Below are 21810 nucleotides of genomic sequence, written 5' to 3'. Positions count from 1 at the left end.
ATAGTTCGGTTATTTTTCTTTTCTTCTGAAACCTATTCTGAAGACCCGCTCCAAATAACAGGACGAAGTGACAAGCACCATGCGTCTGACTGATTTATATATAGCTGCCAGCTAGCATTTCTTATGGGTCGATTTGAGATTCATGACGTAATAGCTCTCGCAGACTGAAAATGATTGAAATTTAATTTTTTAGATTGAATATGATTTATAATAAAAAAAGACGCTTAAATAAATATATTATATAAATTTTCTTTACTCTTTATTAAAATATAACGAAACTGATATTTTCTCCGGAAACTGCCGAAGTAACTACTACAATTCCAATATGGCGGACTACTTAAATGTGTGAAACAATAAGTTTATTGAAGAAAGTAATTTTAATATTATTAAGTTATTTGAATTTTTAAAAATATTCTTCGAAGCTACAATGCTTCTTTATTGTATGGTAGGGAATATTACTAGTGCAGTCAGTCGGTGATTATTAAAATTAACCTGAAAGCTGTGTTGTTGCTGGAGTAAACACCAAACATGGCGTCATCCTTGAATGAAGAAAGTGTTGAAAGAAAACTACATGCTGTTAACAACACGCAAGATGGCATTCAAAGTATGTCATTATGGATTATTCATCATAAAGCGCATCATAAGAAGATAGTCGATTTATGGCTAAAAGTCTTGAAAAAAGGTAAGTAAATGGTGCCGACTTCCCTTCTCGTTTGCAAGCATACGTTAGTAATTTTCTTTACACATCTCTGTTATTCTAACAAACTGCGCGTGTAATTAAGCATACCTACCTTATGAATTGAAAGTAACAATGTAAATAAGGATTCATTTACTAATTTAAACCAAAGTGCATCTTAAATAGAGTTTGTAAATGATATAATCGCATTCAAATGATTTCAATTAATTTAGTTACGTTTTACTTCGTTTTACGAAGTGAATGCTTTTATCGACAAGCTGGATTATTTGTTGTTAAGAAAACAAACGATGCTAAAGTGTTCTATCAAACCACTATTGCACGATTTCAAGTTATTTGTGTAGATATATTTGTATTGAGGGTTATTTTAAACAGCATTCTAATATTTTGTTTTGCGTGTTTTTATTTTAAAAAACGAAATAGTATAATAACTGTTGACTTGTTACCTGTGTTATTTCGAATACCCTTTTCACAAGGTATGAAAATATTTAGCATCTTTTTAATGTTAAGGTTTCAATTGTGTTGCAAATTCAGCTCATCTCCAGATGAAGAACGTAATCTCTAAGTATGTATCTGCGTGTGTTGTGCAATGTTTATGAAACTATTTCGTCTTTCGTTCGATATCTTGTAATCAGTTAAATATCGTTTCAAAAAGAGTTCTGTTTGCATATTTGACTTGCATTGAACAGGAGATATAATTGCTGCACTTGCTTTATTTATAACTTGATTTGGAATCCCAGCTCCTACCTATTCCAGCTCACTTCATTTACATGTTTTAGATATTTCAACTCTAATTCTTTGAACTTCAATTTACATATAAATGCATTTTCAGGTAAACAATATTTTGCTATGAAAACATTGATTCATTAGTAATCGTGTTAGTTTATCTAGTTACTGAAAACCGAATTTTAAAAAATACTATAAGGTGAAGAGATTGAAGAAAGTTATTGAAATATATTAGGATTATTCATCTATTAGAAAATCTTTTAATTTTCTAAAAGAAAACAATCTTAATATGCTAAACTATTTACCTACATAACTGAATCCAAACATATGTTGATTGGCGGTTGCGGCCCATTGTAGCCACTACCATGCCTTATTACAGCTATCCCTCTTAGGTCATTCCCTACCTGCAGCAAACACAATTCTTAGTATTTAAATTGAGATATAAATCGCAATCCAGGTACTGTAATGCTTCTTTTGCTACTGTTTAGTGTAGTTGAACTCAAAAGTGGTCACTGCTGTCGAATTTAAATGCAAATAAAGGAAGAGGAACTTGTCTATTTAAATACAGGTAAAATAATAATGAAGTGTTGTTATTTTAGTGTGGTTTAAAAATAAGCCATATCTCTATTAAATACTAATGGATTAATTAGCCATGATTTAACTAAGTAGTTATGAGTCCTATAAAAATATCCAATTGGTTATTCGTTCGTTGTTAGGTCATTTACTCAAGGTTAGCTATGACCATGATATAAACATTTGATCAGCTTCTTGTTTCTACCCATAATTTGTCTTGGTTTTGAAAATTGAAACAATTTTTTTTTTAGCAAAAAACAAAAAAAAAACCTTATTCAAAATAGAAAGTTGGAGAGAATTTTTAAAATTTGAATATTCATAATTATTGTTTTGTGTATTGTATTCTATTAACGAATGCATAATTACTAGCTTGGAACCAAATGTTGTAATTCGATATTCACACGATACTGACCATTAATTATTTATTAATTATAATAGAATTGTCTTTATTATCTCTCTTGTAGAATTTTATTTAGAAATTAAATTACATATGTTGTCATATTTTCTGAATTCACAAATCTCCAGATTCAAAATTGATCCTCAAATTTTAATTCATTCATTGATTCGATGGCCACTTTTTGAAACTTTAAAAAATTCATTGTATATGTGTGTGTGTGTGTGCGAGAGAGAGAGAGAGAGAGAAAGAAAGAAAGAAAGAAACAGAGACTGCAAAATCATTCTTTATGGGTTAATTGAAGGCAAGCATTTTCGATTTTGACTCGACAGTATCTAGATTTGATCGACGTGCAAAAGCTTCAAATGTCCTTCACCTGGATTGCAATTAAAATACAAAAGCATCTGCTTTTTGTTTTAATCACGTTTTCATTGATTATTATATCTGCAATACGATATTGGTTTTATTTGTCACTAGCAATTTTTCAGTATGTGATACGAATTTTTTTCCTTATTACTATAAAATAGATTAATTGGTCTGCAACATAATCTTATCACCTGTGTGTAAACAGTCATTTACTTCTTTAATCTGACACTTAGTCATTACCGAAATAAAAGCCAAAATCAAAAACTAAACAAGAAAATAACACAATAAGAGTAGTAGTAGTAATAATAATGATTTATTTGCCACAGGAGCATCAGATGAGGAAGACATTACAAAGATGAGTTACAATTTGTGTAGGGAGTTTGCATGTGATTGGTGAGATAAAAAAAAATAGGCAGATGGTGAGAGAGGTAGGGAGAAATGAGATGAAAAGTATACATGGTAAACATATGTAAATACATAGGTGATGCAGTCCTGATACAGGAGAGCCTCCTATTTTGGCCATTCAAGGTACCCCACAGAGCCATGATTATCCTGACTGCGAAGAGCACAAGCTGTTCTCTCATGTATAGGTATATGTTTAAGGTAGTTCCATTCATCGTAACCATTTTTGCAATGGTTATAATAACAGTAATAATAACTGTTTCTAATATGGGCACACAGCCAGTGCATTGCTGGGGTCAATGGTATTTCATCAACCCAGGAAGAATGAAATGCTCCATTGATCTCGGCAAGATTTAACTAAGAATGTAAAGAGCTGGAAGAAATGACACAAAGCATATTTTCTGGTACAATTCTGCCAGTTTACCACCTTAATAATAATTGCTTCTTGTCCCCTCCCCACAAGTTTCTGGCATATAACCAGAAATATTTGGGCAGGGAATTAGAAACAGTTATCATTCAGCCTTGTGCTAAAAAATATCAGTGCTTGATTGGTATTTTATTGACTCTTGATAGATGAAAGGACAATGTTGACCTCTGCAGGATTTGAACTCAGAATGATTAGAACCTGGGCACTAGGCATATTGTCTGCTGTTCTAACTTATTCTAATCTACTAATTCTGGAATTTGGTGGAGGAGAATTGTATATTGACTCAAGTACTTGAATGATACTTTAACATTCTTGGAGGAATGAGAAGCAAAGTTGACCTTAGTGGGAGCTGAACTCAAATATTGCAAGGCTTTTTGTCCGTGATTTAACAATCCACTATCCCTCTCACTAGATGAAAAACCATCTTCAAACATCCATACACATACACAACACTCTAGAGCACTTCTGTAACATCCTAAAGACTATTATTCTACCTCATCTAAGATAAACTTAAAGAACACATTACACTAAAATAGCTGCAACATCAATAGCTTCAGTAGCCTCACAGACTGTATTGTAATGCACACTGCTAACAATATGTGCAGAGGAACTGTCCTCCACTAATTGAAGTCCATTTTCACTATGACCTTCATCAGAATCTGCTCGTGTACAGAAACGCACTGAACAGTGGAAAGAGTGCAATATATTCATGCTATCACACTGCACTCCTTACAAATCAACATTGCATGTTGGAGTGTGTTGTATGGTCAGTTGCTCAGAAAGATGGGGAGACAGTATGATTAGAAGGATGGATCTTCCTTTTAATAATGAAAATAATTAGTAAACCATAGAAAAATGAAAGTGGTAACACATTCAGTTCCAACATGAATCACAAAACTAACAGTAAAACAGTAACATAATCAAAATGATTTGATAACAAAGGTCACACTGACCACAGTAACAATTTCAAATAATATGTCCTGGCTGCAACATCAAACAAACACTGCCCTTAGATACTTCTCAAAAATCTGAACTCAAAAAGTATGCAAAGAAGACAGGAAAATAAACAAAAACATATGCTCATTCCACCTCAACCACAACTTTGAACCCTTTCATCAGAGACCCAGAAAACAATACAGATGTCTAAGATCTCAAATGATTCAGGCCTGTACAAAAAGCACTAACAGCTAAAAACACCTAGAAATTGAATCAATCACTTCATTCCACACTTTCTGCAACTACTTGTAATTACAGAAAAAATCTCCTAATCTGAAAAGGATCATCATCATTGTTTAACATCCGCTTTCCATGCTAGCATGGGTTGGACGATTTGACTGAGGACTGGTGGACCAGGTGGCTACACCAGGCTCCAATGTGATTTGGCAGAGTTCCTACAGCTGGATGCCCTTCCTAACGCCAACCACTCCGAGAGTGTAGTGGGTGCTTTTACGTGCCACCGGCATGAAGGTCAGTCAGGCGGTACTGGCAACAACCACGCTCAAAATGGTGTATTTTGCGTGCCACCTGCACAGGAGCCAATCCAGCAACACTGGCAACAATCTCGCTCGAATGTCTTTACACGTGCCAGGAAGGCGATGTTGGTAACAATCACGTTCAAATGGTGCTAGCAATACTAAAGCCCAGCAAAAACCTAATTGACAGATCCATTACTCACCTATGCTCACTCAAAAGTTTTAGAAAGGCTAATCCTTGACATCATTGACTTAGACATCCCTTTTGCCAAAAATACAATATGGAATCGGGCCTCTATACTCAGTCACTATAATACTGAGAAATAGAAAGTGCTTGATGGTTTCAACAGGATAAAACTTTCCACAAGTACTATTCTGATTACTGTCAACATTAACAATGCTTTCAACTCCATCCTCACTATTCACTTGCAAGAATCAACACAAAATATTATCTTGCTGCTAGATCTTTGTAGTGTACATGACCAACTCTTTGAGAATCTGTAATTTCCCCACTTAAATTGCTCCAAGGACCTATCTTTTTACCCACTCTTTTTAACTTATACTTTCCCACAGCTCTACAAAAGTTTCACATGCAGATAACATCACACAACATTTACAACATGCACAGAGGATAGTGAATAAATCAAAACAAAGTATAGACATACTTAGAGCAATTACAGGTGTCACACTTGGCAAACAGAAAAAAATATGAGGTAGTATCAAAAGGTTCCCAGACTAGTTATGTTTTAAAAAAAAAAAACAACTTATTTACCCAAGTTTTAATATCATCTCCTTCAAAATAGTCACCAGTTTCAACATTTCTGCTACTTTTGGAATTCGTCCTGGAAGTTGTTTTCTGTTAGTGAGTCAAGGATCTGCAATTTGCTCTGGATCTCAACAACAGTGTTAAAACGGTGACCTTTGAGCTGCATTTTTATCTTGGGGAAGTGATGGACATCTGCAGGAGCTGAATAGGGCAGGTGTGGAAGTGATAACATGTTGTTTTTGGTGAGGAGAGCTTGGTGACAGGGTGCATTATTGTCATGAAGAATCCAATTCTTCACATTCTACAGATCTGGTTGCTTTTCACTGAATGTTCTTCTTCAGATGTTTCAAAACAACGCAGTAGAACTCTCAATTGACAGTCTGACCCTGGGGGATGAATTCTTGATGCACAATACCACATTTTCAGGGGTGATGGTCATGGCAGGTCTTTCAGATCACTCATAGTCTTCCAAAGATGTTCTTTTGCTTTTGAAGTGCCCAGGCCACTCGACACATTCCATACGGCCCATTGCTTTGTTACCGTTAGCTTGCTGAAGCATGTTCAATGTCTCTGAAATAGACTTCCCAAGTTTAATGCAAAATTTCACAGCTCTTTGTTCCTGTCCATGACAAAATTGCAGACTACAACATACATGTGATCACAAATTTCACAACTTGTGAAGTAAACACTGCAATGTCACTCAGCACACTGCCTTATGAAGGTCACTACTAGCTCTCACTGCACACACAACCATATACTGCCATTTATTGGCATGCTACAGAACTAGTCCAGGAACTTTTTGATGCCACCTCGTTAAAAAAGTGGTGTACAAATAATATATTAGATCGAACATGGACTGTGCTAATCCTGCCTGAGACCTCGATCTCTATGAAAACCTCAAAATGGTGCACTGTGCATTATAGCAAATTGTATACAAACTTCCTACATATTAAAACAAAAATGAAAAACACTGTTTGTCATTGCAACAAACTTCAACCTCCAGTCCCTCTCATTACATGAAAAACCACCTTCAAACATCCATACACAACACTCTAGAGCACTTCTGTAACATCCTAAAGACTGTACCTCAGATAAGATAAACTTAAAGAACACATTACACTAAAATAGCTGCAACATCAATAGCTTCAGTAGCCTCACAGACTGTACTGTAATGCACACTGCTAACAATATGTGCAGAGGATCTGTCCTCCACTAATTGAAGCTCATCTTCACTATGACCTTCATCAGAATCTGCTCGTGTACAGAGACGCACTGAACAGTGGAAAGAGTGCAATATATTCATGCTATCACACTGCACTCCTTACAAATCAACATTGCATGTTGGAGTGTGTTGTATGGTTCCTCAGAAAGATGGGGAGACAGTATGACTTGAAAGATGGATCTTGAGTTCTGTCTCATTCAGTCAACTATCTGTATACCACAGGACTGCTCGATAAAGACATGACGACAAGATTTTCAACATAACATTTTGTTACTGTTTTGTTTTGCCTTTATTGTCAGAACCTGAGTTCTCGTGCTGCAGGCATAATTCAGATTTAAGTCACACCATCTAGGCTGTTGTGAATGTGGTGAACTCATTTTTCTCTTTTACTTGATACCAAGTGCTTTGTTTTCATGTTTTCATGTTGAAATTAATCACAATGGAGAAAAAGATTCAGCATCAGAAAGTTTGTATATTCTTTTATGAAACAAGACCTTCTGTGATATGCTGTGCTTGAAAAGATTCATCAAGCCAAATGAAATCATAGTCATAGCAAATGCTGGTGTCATGTAACTGGCACTCGTGCTGGTGGCACGTAAAAAGCACCCATTATACTCTTTGGAGTGGTTGGCATTAGGAAGGGCATCCAGCTGTAGAAACCATACCAAATCAGACCGGGACTTGGTGCAGCCTTCCAGCTTACCAGTTTCAGTCAAACTGTCTAACCCATGCCCATGAGATGATCATGACAGTCTAAAAGGGATTATTTAAGCTGAACTTCAGTCACGTTGATTTCACCAATCTAAGCTGATGGACAAATGTCACAATTGCTGTCTTGCACTTGATGAATTTTTGTTTTTTAAAAAAGTAGTCATTTTGTTTACATCTTAAAATAAATGCTGCCAGATTACACTTTAGTTTCTCACTTCACAGCTCAATAAAATAAGTACTAGTTATATTGAAATATGTGATTGATTCTATGAGTTATCACAATGAATTTTGATGTGTTTGTATAAACATCAAAGCTGGTTGGAATTCCAGTACTGTATCACATGTTACAATTGAAGTGAACTGCAGCTGAAGTTACAAGTCTTCATTTCTGGACATTGTGCTTTGTTTTGTATATTAGCAGATTTAATCTTTTGAGAATGTTAATTCCTGTTTAATTTTTGTCATGTTAGGTTCATCATCGTCAATATCACTACTACTAAAACCTCAGTCATGCTACAAATGCTAAGCCTTTCAATTTTTCATGGTAGCAATTCAGCTACAAGCAGTACACCACTGACGTACTACATCTTTCTCATCTCTATTACAACTGCATTTCTTCCTTCTCTTCTGAACTTATGCACCATCTTTGTCATTGTCCTCTCCAAATCTTGCACTTATAATTCATCCAGTTGTTTCTTCTCAAAAATACAACCTGCTTTGATCTCATATTCCTTACAGACATAGACTGCAAAAATTCAAACTGAGCATCAACATCAACTACGTAATGGTAATCAGTTTAAGAGAATTTGTAATAGTTCTTCTTGAACTAAATAACAAAGAAAAAGTCATTGTCTGTTTTCCCATGCTGGGCAGAAACATTTGTAAGATACCATCTGTCTGCATCTTATGTCACTGTGTGAGGTTCAATGTACTTGTTTCTGATCTACTAGGACTTTGATCTAATTCTATTGGAGGCCTTCCATCACCAATTCATAGCTTTCTTTTTTTACCTAGTGTTCAATTCTTCATATTACCTATCCATATCGGTAGCAGTTATTTTGTATACACCCACTAATGAATTGGAAGTGTGGGTGATGCCTTATAATTCTAATTATGCTCTGAATAATTATAACCATTAAGCTATATAGTGAAAAGTGTCACTTAACTATTGTACTGCAAGCAAAGTTTTTGGTGTTATGTTTTGACTTCAGATTTACAATTTATTTGCATTTTTGTTATCAGCCTGACAAATTAAATATCCATATTATTTTCAAACAGGTTAGAGATTGGCAATTTTAGGTTAAAAAAAAAAAAGAAGTAAGCAAGCAAAATTATATTTAGAAGGAAGGTATGAAAATTAAAAGATCCCTTTCTTAGGAATAATTTTCAATTAGAGCCAAAGTAAATTCTAATATTGAGGGCAGCAGAGACTATACAAAAAAAACTTTTGACCATATCAGCAAATAGCAGACAACATGGTAGTGGAGTTGTAGAAATAGTTAGGGATACAGAGGTAAGCAACAGGTTTGTTACGAGTACAAGAAAGAGTAGTAAGGAGCAAAACTAGCAGGAAGTTAGATGCAATTCATTTAGCCAGTAATGTCTGACAGGATGTAGGAAGACATTGTCTCAAAACTGATGTTAAGTATCAACCATTATTGCATATTCCATGTCATGCTAAACTTATTTTTCTCTGCTCACTGCAGATTCTCGACATCTGCTCATTTTTTATTGCCATGCAGCATCATATTTTTTAAATATGCTTCATATTGTCTGCTCTATTTTAATAGAGCCCTGTTGTTATCAACAGAGTAAACAGGTCTTTTTTCTCTCCAACCTTAGACCATTGTCATTCTTTAGTACTTTTCTATGTAAAGCCATGTATACTTGTCTTGGTAGAGTGGTTTATCTATACTTTGTCTGGTTTCACTCTTTGGACTGCAGCCAGGTTGGAGCACTTCTTTTAAGGGTTTAGTGGATTTTATTGAATCATTAAGTTATAGGGTATAAATATAAACATACACACACACAAAGGCTTCATATAGTTTCCATCCACCAAATTTCACCAAGAGGGCATTAGTCAATCCAGAGCTATAGTAGAAGATATTTTGCTTAAGGTGCCACTCAGTGGGGCCAAGCCTGAATCCCTGTAGTTTTGTAGGCATGGTTTTAACAACAAAGCCGTGCATACAGCGCCAATTGTTTTTACACTTAGATTTTTTTTTTCCTATTACTCTTTTACTTGTTTCAATCATTTGACTGTGGCCATGCTGGAGCACCGCCTTTAGTTGAGCAAATCGACCCCAGGATTTATTCTTTGTAAGCCTAGTACTTATTCTATTGGTCTCTTTTGCCAAACCGCTAAGTTACGGGGACGTAAGCACATCATCGGTTGTCAAGTGATGTTGGGGGGACAAACACAGACACACAAACATACACACACACATATATGTATATATATATATATACATATATATAACAGGCTTCTTTCAGTTTCCATCTACCAAATCCACTCACAAGGCTTTGGTTGGCCCGAGGCTATAGTAGAAGACACTTGCCCAAGATGCCACGCAGTGGCACTGAACCCAGAACCATGTGGTTGGTAAGCAAGCTACTTACCACACAGCCACTCCTGCGCCTTTTCAGTTGTAATGTAATGTATTGCTAACTCTTCAGTTGTAATGTAGAAATGCAGTCTGTATTTTGTTCAGAAGCACAACTTGACAGGTGTCAATTCTGAACTTATGATCATGCAGTTAGTAATCTAGTACCTGAACCTCTCAACCATTGTTCCTCCAAGCTTCACATAATGCTGTCAATAGCTGTTAACCATCACTAACTATATCACATAGATAAGAGAACTTACATATTATTATCAACAAGCCAACTGAATAGGCCTTGGTGTTCTACTAATGACTGCCTATTCAGTTTGCTACATCATTCTAACTGTTGCACATAAAATTCTTGTTCCTTCTCAGCCTATTATATATCCTATTGTATTTATGATGTACTCACTGTTTACTCTGAATACACAATGTTATTCTAATTCAACTTCTTGCAAACAATCCACTTTTTTAATACCATATTCATTTTTAGGCTTGTTCACAATCATTGTTTTAATATTCACTTTATCATACTTGCATGGGTTGAATGGAATTTGTTGGGGTAGATTTGCTGCAGCTGGATGCTCTTCCCGTTGCCAACATTTCACCTGTTTTCAAGTAAGGTACTGTTTCCCCATTGACTGGATGTGTTTTTCACAGAAGATAGGGGACAAAGAATGCTGCATGCATGACACTGACATTTGTTCACAATTATCATGTGCTGCTTTGCAAGGAGACAGTAACACACACACACACACACACACACACACACACACACACATGCAGAGTTTCTTTCAGTTTCTGTCTATCAATTTCACTCACAAGGCTTTGGTCAGTCTGGAGCTATAGTAGAAGCTATTTGCTCAAGGTGCCACATGGTGGGACTGAACCCAAGACCATGTTGTTGGGAAGCATACTTTTTACTACAAAGCTACTCCTGTGCCTTTACATATATTAAATTTATTCACATTTGACACCTTCATAGTCTTACACCCTGCTTATTCAGTGTACCATGACTTGTTATCTCCTGTTAGGCTGTTGTTTCTCAATGTGGCCGTTAACCCTTTAGCAATTAAACTGGCCATATCTATCCAAAATATCCTGTCTGTTTTATGTTCAAACTGGCCAGATCTGGCTTCTCACGTCTACCATACAATGCCATTCTAAAGGTAAATAAGCACATATTTTGAAATCTCGAAGCTTTGAAATAATGCATGATTAATTCAGAGCAATGTGGATAAATAAGGATTACATTTGACAGGGTTAAAACATTACTTTTGAGTTACATCAATATTTGCTTTCAGTTGAACCTAAGTCCCAAACATCCACTGTCATTTGTTGATGACTATATTAAGCACAATTTGAAAGTAGTTGTAATAGTGATCAGAAAAGGCCATAGCCAGTTGGCATGGTGGTCAGTGTGAGGTCTGCTTTAATGACTTGCAGCTGCTACCACTTACTGTTTAACACAGTGCTGTTAAATTGTGTAGGAAGTTGGATAAAATGCATCTGGTGAATGCCAACAGGTATGGAAAAAACTGGATCTAAGCAGTTTTGAGTTCTGTAGCTTCATAGACTAGTGTGTTTGGGGATCAGACCTGCACTTAACCAATATGATAAGCCTACAATATTCTTCTAAACAGTATATGCCACATGCTGCTAAATGATAAAGATCCTCACTTCATAGAGAAGTGAGAATAGCAGTGCTTAAAAAATATGGATCACACTTCAGAGCTTTACCTCCCAGGAAAATAGGCTGGGTGTTAATCATATGAAAGTAACACATACTAGTTAATACCCCTCTCAGTTTCATTCTTGATTTTTGTGAGTGAGAAAAGTGGGAGACCTCACTTAATCAAACTTGCCCATGCCTTGTAACTGGACATCATTGATTGGTAGAGACTCATTTCTGCTCATTTGTACCTTGAAACTCTTTATTACCATTATGATATTCTTATCCTTTATCATCATCATCATTTAACATATGTTTTCTGGGTTGGAATGGGTCAGATAGTTCGATAGAAGCTGACCAGCTGAAGGGCTGTTCAGGCTCCATGATTGTTTTGGTGTGGTTTGTATAGCTGGATGCCCTTCCTAATGCCAACCACTTTACAGAGTGAAATGGGTGCTTTTTACATGGCACCAGCACTTACAAGCCCGTGAGATTAGGGATTCTCAGCTGAAGCGGGCTGCAAGAGATGAGCCTGTATGCAAGGGCAACCACGCTTTTACTTAGCTTGATGTGTCTTTTCAAGCGCAGCAAACTGCCAGGTTTATGTTTTTAGTTTATTCCTTGAAGAAACATATTCTTCTGCTAATTTGTGTACCTTTAACAATGTTCAGATATGTTGAATATTAGTTGCTTAATTCTTCCATTTACCCTCTTTCTTTATTAATTACACTATTTATTTCTTTGCTAAATGTATATACCTATCTTTAAAAGAACCAGGAAAAAAAGAACCACAAAAAACTACATATGTAGTTTCTGTATGTTTTTTTTTTCTTTTTGTGCATAAAACCTCTCCATTCCCTTTTGTATGCATACTGTCCCATGACTTCTTTATTCTATATGACATTATCTCTCCATTTCTATTACCACTGCTAAGAGTAAGCAGCAGGTAGGAATGGAATAAGAATTTGGAGAGTGATGCTGTTCATGAAGTACACATATTTTAGTCTATTACTACTTTGTGCATTGTAATCATGTCTTTTGATAGCTTTGTAGATATACACTGCGAACCGAGATAATAGTCCATGAGGTTTTAGACTTTCTAAATAAAGTCCTGAGGGATTTTGAAGAAAATTTACATGATAACACAGTACACTGTTTTTGGTCTGTATACAAAATTTATCATATGTAGCTGCCTTAGTTTTCATATTATTTAGCATACTTGTTTTTCAGGTCTACTGCGATAATAGTCCTGTTATAAGCACGTACTGTTTTGATCATTTATAAGGATAGAAATACCAACTATTTCAAGAACAATTATTTTAAATAACTCATATGACACAAATGGACCATTGAGCAACACAATACATAAATAACATATTCACTGAAGCTTTGACTCTATGATTAGTGTTTGGTGTATGAACCATTTTGTTTGATGACCTCAAAAATGTGGTTAGTGGATTCAGTTAGTGTTTTGGTAGTAGAGTCTTGTATTGCCTTCCAAAGTGTTTCCTTACTTGACGATGCTCCAGAGGTTTTCGATTCGATTCAAATCTGGAGAACAGGTTGGCCACTACATTAAAGTTTCTCCTTTGAATCCCAATGAGGAGAGGACCTCTTTGGTTTTCTTAGCAGCATGTGGTGGGGCCTTATCGTGTATAAAAATAACCTTGCTAAGCTCAGATAATGGGAGCTCATCCAGCCAGTTAGTTAGGACAAGGACATCTCTAATAAAGTTACAGTATGTGATAGCATTAATCTTCACACCTTCTGGCACTCCCATGATTCCAGCCCAAAACATGACTCCTCCACCCCCTTGCTGATGATGTAAATGCATGTGAGCGGGGTTGTCATAAAACATCCATCCCATAGCCCAATCATCAGGCCCATGTAGCTTGGCTCGGCACTCGTCAGTGAACAAAATATGCTTGACATCAGTCATCCTATACATTCTACCCCATTCTAACTGAGCTTTTTTGTGTTGGGGAGTCAATGGAGGCTTGCACACAGGTTTCTTCTCTTTTGCAAAGATACCAATTACTTTATTTCTGGTTGTTTTGGTGATATTTTCAATGCCAGTGTCTGCAAGTAAAGCTTTACTAGTACATCCAGGATTTTTAAGTAAGCATCGCTTGAGATGGGAAATGTCTCGCGCTGTGACTGCGTTCATTCCAATACTTGGGATTTTTTAAATATCTGTGAATTGTTTTCACATAACAACCTAGTTTCTTGGCCATTTCATCTGCAGACTTACCTTTGCATATTTCTCTTATAATCTGGTCCCTCTCATACTCTGTAAGATCTTTTCCACGCCCCATCTTTTGAAATCAATATTAGGACTATTAATTCTGTTCACCTGAAAAACGAAAATTGTTGATTACTACAAAAGCTAAAAAAAACTGCAAATACTAAATTTTGTATACAAACCAAAAATAGTGTAATGTACTCTCATGTAAATTTTCTTCAAAATCCCTTGGGTAGTTATTTAGAAAATCTAAAAAAATCACCATGGACTATTATCTCGGTTTGCAGTGTATTGACTGTATTTGGTGAAATGCAGTGTTTTCTATATTGCTATGATTGAATCTTTTCTTAATGCTGATCACTATGGCAGTGATCAAAGTTATTGTAATTTCTAGTTAGAAGTTGTTTCCCAATATTAAATAGTCTTTCGGTCTTATTTTTCTAACATGCATTTACTGTCTTAGATTGTGCAACATTAGGAACAGTATTGCTCTCTTGAGTGAAAGTCAAGAGACAGTAAGGGCATATACTTGTTCCATTTGAATTAGACATTGCACATCAGCTTATGTAATCCATGGTCCAATATCATAAACAATAAGGACTGTAAAACATGGCTAGTTGTATTAAGGTCACATGGATGGTAAACACAAAAGGGAAAGGTTATGTAAATCTTGAAAATAACGGGTTCTAAAACCAGGGTGTACTACTTCAATTGACTCTTGGCTATATGCTTAAAACTATTGGAATGTGAGCACTCTACAAATATAGTGTTTGTATTTATAGTTCTTATTTATTTTGACTAGTTTGTTTATGCATTCTTTTTAAGGTATTTCTTGCAAAATAAAATGTTAAAAAAAACCCCCAACAAAACAGAACCCTTAAAATGTACATTAAGACAAATAGCTAAATATTTGGTTAAGAAATAACTACTCTTCTATGATGGTGGACATAAAAGTTTTAAAAGGCCATCATGTGTGTTTAACTTTGTTCACATTTGACACCTCCATAATTCTTATACCCTGCTTATTCAGTGTACCATGACTTGCTACTGCCTGTTATACTGTAGTTTCCATCTCAATGCTTTTCAATGTGGCCCTTAACCCTTTAGCATTTAAACTGGCCATATCTGGCCAAAATATCCTGTCTGGCTTCTCACATCTACCATCCAAGCTTTGTAAGCTTTTGTACTGAACTTCTTGGAATAACTTCTGTTCAACAACATATGAAGATGCAGTCATGTTTATTCTACCAGTTGATTTTTATATATTAGAGGAATCCTATTATTTGTAATAATTCAAGTGAAGACAGTGAAGTCTCAGTGAGAAATTGTTTCCTAAGTGTCAAGTTGACTAGAAGTGATACATGGACCCAAATGACAAATATCTGGTGAAAGGTGAGAAATAAATGGATTAGGATTCAATAAGGACAGAAAGAAGTGACTTGAGGAAATGACTAGATTATCCAACCAATAAAGGGTTTACTAATGCATGCTTGCATTACAAAACAAAGTGCTTTGGTTTTTGCACAATGTGTTTATTTATTGCCTGTAACGTGTAGTATCTTATAGTGCTGTTTTTGTGTATTAAGAGTTTTAGTGTTACTTAGTTTTCGTGTTATGATGATGATAGTTATGGTAGTGGATGATAGATGTAATGAGTTGTGTCAAATTGCATTTACTTTTCTGATTATAAGTCTTGCCAAAGTCAAATAGCTTTCATCTTTTGGTACCTATAAATCTTGTCGCATTCTAGTACTAGAGTTAAATTAATCAACCATAGCCTTGTGTGTCGTTATTGGAAATCATTATTATGGGACGATTTTTAGTTTTACTGTACTGGATACCTCTTTTTCCAGATTTATACATTTGGATTAATTTTTCTAGTTCTGTTAGAGATCTATTTTCAAGTAATATTGGTTTCAAATTTCTTCACAGGGCCAACGATATTAAGGGAGAGTGCAAGTTGATTACATTGCCCTTAGTGCTCAACTGGTATTCATTTTATCGAGCCTGAAAGGATGAAAGGCAAAGTCCTCAGAGGAATTTGAACTCGGAATGAAATGATGGATGAAATGCTGCTTAGCATTTTGCCCAGCATGCTACTGATTCTGCCAGCTCACTACCTTATATTGTCAAGTAATATTAATATATCTATCTGGAAATGATCTCTTGTGGTTTTTGAATATAGTGTTATCATCGTCCATGATCAATTTAGAACTTGGGTCAACCAAAATTTCTCAATGGAGTCAACAATCAAAACTTGATGACTATCCTCATAGTTGTCAGTTTCAGTCCTGTCTCCAGAGACTGGATCACCACAATGTACAGGAACATCTACTCAGTGGATAGGGTGAACAACATTCTATTGGAACCATTCAGTATCATGTGCTCAGTTCTTCAGAGTTGTCCTCTTGTCTCTTCTGTATGTACTGACTCTTTAATCACTAATATGGAAACTAGAGACATTGAGGGGCATCCCACATAAAGTAGGATACAGTAAGTCTGCATTGGCATATGCGAATAACATAGTATTGGTTATCAAGTATACTGAAGTAATAGGTTTTGTTCTAAGGGACTGGGAAGCAGTCCCTTAGAACAACAACTTAAACCATCCAACTAAAAGTAGGCCTGTAGTTCAGTACCTGCAGATGCAAGATCCACATCGACCTACAGCATTGTAGGTTGCTGGATGTATGGACTGACTAAATTGCTCAGTCTGGTTTGGTCTAAATCTCCAAGTGGGGAACTCTGATGAGCAAAGTGACCAGTCTTACTCTGAAATGAACTGTAAGGAAGCTGTATCTGAAAGGTCAGGCAGAGTTGGCAAACACATGTGTCTCTGACTTTTACCACCTGACCATCATGCCTTGCCCCAGATAACATCTGATCAGACTGGAGTGCCTTCCATTTTGTAAGGAAGGGAAATGTTTCACTGCTCAGGTGCTTTATTTGCTGACACCACTCACTGCATTGAGGACTGGGCATGTTATAGTTGATGATACATGAATATGCACTGAGGTTGGGTTGTAACATCTCCAGTGATTTCTTGGCGGTTAACAGCTGTGGTTACTTTTTGTCAGATATGTTTATCTACAGCTCATCTCTACAACAGAGCTGAAGTTGTGAGTCAAACAGGACACTTGACATCAGGAATGTCATTAAGTGCTTACAGCCCGCTATCTGTCAAGTACTGCAGGAGGTCGTGTGGATTAGTGGTAGTTAAAAGTTCTCTAGGAAACTCTGGACATTGATAAATCAACTGGCTGGTCTACTCCAGAGGACTTTTGGGCTAGGGCTCATAGATAATCTCCAAGAATCCCTGACCTTGTCATGCTATTGGGGAGGTGAAGGCATTGACCGGTTAAAATTAATTCTACTGGCATTGAAGTACCATTGACTGGGCCTGTCCAAAATGTACGCATTTTATATGCTCTCATCCACTGTCTGAACACCGTTAACTTGTGGACTATCAAACAGCTGCTGTCACATGTTGGATGGATTCTGCTATGTAAAAAGTAATTGTACAAATGGCACAGGAGTGGCTGTGTGGTAAGTAGCTTGCTTACTTCCGGTTTGCTCACTGCGCATGTGCGCCAGATTGGCTACTTGCTGTGAACGAAGATAGACATGAGTTTCGGCTCTGTCTATAGAAGAAAAAATTGAAGAATTCACCGGGGTAAGTCGTTTTTGCTGCTCAGCTGGGCACCAATTTATTGCTTCTATTTATTTCTTAGTAAATTGTTGTCCAGCGGTGTGGCATCTTCGCTTTCCTTGGCGAGTTTTTTGTGTGTTCGTTGTACGAACAAATTTTGTATTCGCTGTTTGTGGGAGGCGAGTTCGCTTGCCCATAGTATCGAAAATTTTTGTTTTGACTTTGAGCCAAAAAAAAAAAAAAAAAAGCAGCTTTGAGTGAAGAAAACTTTTTGTGAATTTTGACGTACAACTACAGGTAAGACTTTTGTGTTTTTTTGGATTTAGTGGGGGTTTGTTGCTCGTGTTTATTTATATTTATGTCGAGCAGGGAGTCTCCACTGAATTCCACGCATTTGTCTGCCTGTGGGTGTGCTTAATGTTTCACTTAGCGGTGAGAAGAGTGTTTTGGAGGTAATACGCCTCCAAAAATTGTGAACTTAGTTTCTAAAGGTTTGTTGGTTTCAACCCGTGAATTGAGAACTACAAATGAATATTGTGAACTTTGTTTAAAACAGAGAAGGAATTTTTTGTTTTCAGACCAAGTTTTGAAAGCTAATAGATTTAAAGAAAAGTCTTCCTCTTGCTTTGAACTACACCACGTGGAACTACGCAAAGGATTTCATTTTCACCAGCAAAGTGACGACTGCAGCGGAGCTGGGATCAAATCGGGCCGGAGTACTGTTGTGGCCTGAAAATTTGTTATTCTGTCTGGAACTTTATATTTTATTTATTCTTTCTGAACTGTTGTATTTCCTTTCTCCTTCTTTTATGAACTTTTAGTACGGACTGTTTATTTTATTTCTTCCGCTTTTTTTAACTGTTTTCTCTTTTTGCCTGTTTTTAAAATTTTTCGTTGTTTAATTTTTATGTGGACATTTTTACCATGGCAGAGAACATAAAGAAAAATAAGGCCACTGCTGTGGAGTGGGAGATTAAATGATTTCAGGGAAAGAACGGTGGTGTTGCGGACCTACGCTAGGTTACTCGACACCATTACGGTTTTTCCCAAAGTGGAAATTGAAAAAGAGTTAGCAGAATATCTGCCAACTATCAAGTTTATGGCAAGGGGTGTCAAATACGCGATGGTTTGGTTGCTATTTGACACCCCTGAGGTGGCTCGCAAGTTTGCGAGCCAGCCCTTAGAAGGGGAAAAAATTCTGTTTCTTCCCACATACTGTGGGAAGAAATTAACTAGGGCTTGGATTTGTGGTCTGCCACCCGGTATAGAACCTGATTGGATAGAGGATACTATCCGATGGGGGCTGGGCGGCAGTGGAGCTAAGCTCTTAAATGTGAAAATGTTACCTACAGCTGATTGGGTTGGGGCAAAAGCGGTTTTGACCCTGTGCACCCAATCAGCCAGGGATCTGGTATTTCCGGATTTTTTGAGGATGGACGGCCAGAAATATCCGGTAATTCTTGAGGGACGTAAACCCAAGTGCCACCAGTGTCTGAAGCCCGGTCATATCAAGAAAGACTGTCCCCAGGACCAGAGTAAGGTCCTGGAACAGTTAACAAATGTTGTTACCTCCGGTCCTCCAGTGGAGGGAGAGACGGAGGAAGTCGAGGAGGTTTCCACCTCCTCGAAAAAAGGAAAAAAAAGGAAGAAGGTGGGCAACAATGGTTGCCCACCGAGAATCGTGGGGGAGGAGGAGGACCTTCCAGCAAAGGCGGAAGTACGCCCTACTCCAATGGCCCCAAAGAAAAAGAAAAAGAAGAACGAGGCACGGCCGGTGCTCGATAGTGCACCGCCGGCGTGTCCCGACACTCCGTTGGTGGGAATTGTGCCACCAACGGAGGAAAGCAGGTCGGCGGGAATTGTGCTGCCGACAGTAGAAGCTGTGGGCTCACCCTGTGAGGAAAAGGATCGGCTAATCCTATTCCGAAAGAGAGGGGCCCTGCAGAAATTTGTGAATAAAAGGAAGCGTCATAGAGAGGGAGTCATCACCTGTACTAAGGATCCGGACTGGCCTCCGCAGGTGTCTGCGGAGGTCATGTCGAGTAGGCACATAAGTGCGTTGGTGAATTCCTTCCCCCTCGGCGAATTCAGTATTAAAGAGTGGCCCGACCCAGACCCATCGTGTTGCTTGAGAGAAGCGAAGGCTATATCGGGTGAAAAAACCTAAGAGGACGTGTGCCTCATATTGTGTAATGAAAAATCGTAAGAGGCAAAATGCCTTAAATTATGACTTTTTATGTACGAGGTTCATAGCCTCAATGTGAAAATTTAATTTTATAAAGAACAGTGTTATAGAGAAGCAAAGTTCGGCGGGCGGCTTTTGCCTTCTCTCATTATACCATCATATTTATCATCCATTTCAGCTCATTAATGTTTTTGTCCAGCCCGTAGCTACTCTCTATGTACTGCCTTTATGGCAAATTGAAATGAAATAAAGTAGTTTGCTTACCAACCACATGGTTCTGGGTTCAGTCCCACTGCGTGGCACCTTGGGCAAGTGTCTTCTACTATAGTCTCGGGCTGACCAAAGCCTTGTGAGTGGATTTGGTAGACGGAAACTGAAAGAAGCTCGTCGTATATATGTATATATATATATATATGTTTGTGTGTCTGTGTTTGTCCCCCCCCAACTTCGCTTGACAACTGATGCTGGTGTGTTTACGTCCCCGTAACTTAGCGGTTCGGCAAAAGAGACCCATAGAATAAGTACTAGGCTTACAAAGAATAAGTCCTGGGGTCGATTTACTCGACTAAAGGCAGTGCCCCAGCATGGCCGCAGTCAAATGACTGAAACAAGTAAAAGAGTAAAAGAGAGTAAAGAGTAAATATAAAGAAGTCAGCTTAATGCTTTGGGATCTCTCATTAGAGTCCTCATATGATTGTCCCATTTATATCATTTATATCTTCAGACTTAGCAAGAATTATATTTTAACGAAGGAAAAAGCTCATTGCTTTGAGTTTGGCATAATTCATCATCATTATCATACATCCCTATTCTATGCTAGCATGGCTTGGATGACTCAACAGGATCCAACTAGCTGCCAGAGATCTACACTGGGCTTCAATGACTACTTTGACAAAGTTTTCATGTCTGGATCCCTTCTTAATGCCGACCACTTAACAGTATAGCAAATTCAAAGTGATAATTAAGATTTCATTGATCTGATTTCCCAAAACTTATTCCATTGTCAGGTTGTCGTTTCAGAGATGAACCTATTTTTTTCTGGATGATAGGAAGTACTCATCAGAATTAACTGGAGCAGTTAGTTGATGAAAATGGTAAAAGGAATTGTAATTAGATTCTTATATATGTAGGTCAAAACATGGATAAGGCTTCATTAATTAAACCTCAAAGCCAAAATTTGAAGGGTTTCTTTCTCAACGATTTCTATGAAAGATAGTAGTGACATATTTTCCTGTTCTATTTATCTCCCTTGTGTGAAGATATTTCCTTTGAAAGTGCATGTTTGGTTGTGCTTAAAATGACATGTTCTTTAAGAGTATGTTTGTAATTAGAAACTCTTCTTCAGCTACTCTCTCTTTTTTGTGTGTCATGAAGACTTCTGTGAGGAATTACGGCAACAGTGGAATTTTTGTAATTGCAATTTCTTTCAAGTTAGGCCAGAAGTTATTTGCATGTATCCATTTTGCCATAGAAGTTGAGAGAGAAGATTAGTCAAAGGTTAACAGATTACCCATGTTATTCAGTAGAGTAGTAGATAACAACACATTTGTATTGATAACTGGTATATAATATTTTTTCATGGCAAGCACTAAGGCAGTTTAACTTGAGTTAGCTTAGTTCAGAGTTGATAGCAAACAAGTAAATTTAGTAACTCCTAATGAATTAAGAGAACATGGTTAATGTGGTAGATATGGTAGCATCCAAAA

General features: G+C 37.0%; 1 protein-coding gene across 2 annotated transcripts in view; it reads left to right on the top strand.

The window, feature by feature from the left end:
* The first annotated feature begins 311 nt into the window (after positions 1-311).
* The window catches only part of LOC106873238 (uncharacterized), a 142856-nt gene continuing 121357 nt past the window's right edge, over positions 312-21810 (top strand). For both annotated transcript variants that reach the window (XM_014920510.3, XM_014920509.3), the window contains exon 1: positions 312-682. In XM_014920510.3, coding sequence (XP_014775996.1) covers positions 529-682 — 154 coding nt within the window. In that variant the 5' untranslated portion in view covers positions 312-528. The remainder of the gene's footprint in view (positions 683-21810) is intronic.

The sequence above is a fragment of the Octopus bimaculoides genome, chromosome 2, assembly GCF_046866305.1.
Source record: "Octopus bimaculoides isolate indiv1 chromosome 2, ASM4686630v1, whole genome shotgun sequence".
NCBI classification, from domain to species: domain Eukaryota; kingdom Metazoa; phylum Mollusca; class Cephalopoda; order Octopoda; family Octopodidae; genus Octopus; species Octopus bimaculoides.
The sequence above is the reverse complement of the archived record's forward strand: the minus strand, read 5'-3'. Positions and strand labels throughout refer to the sequence as shown.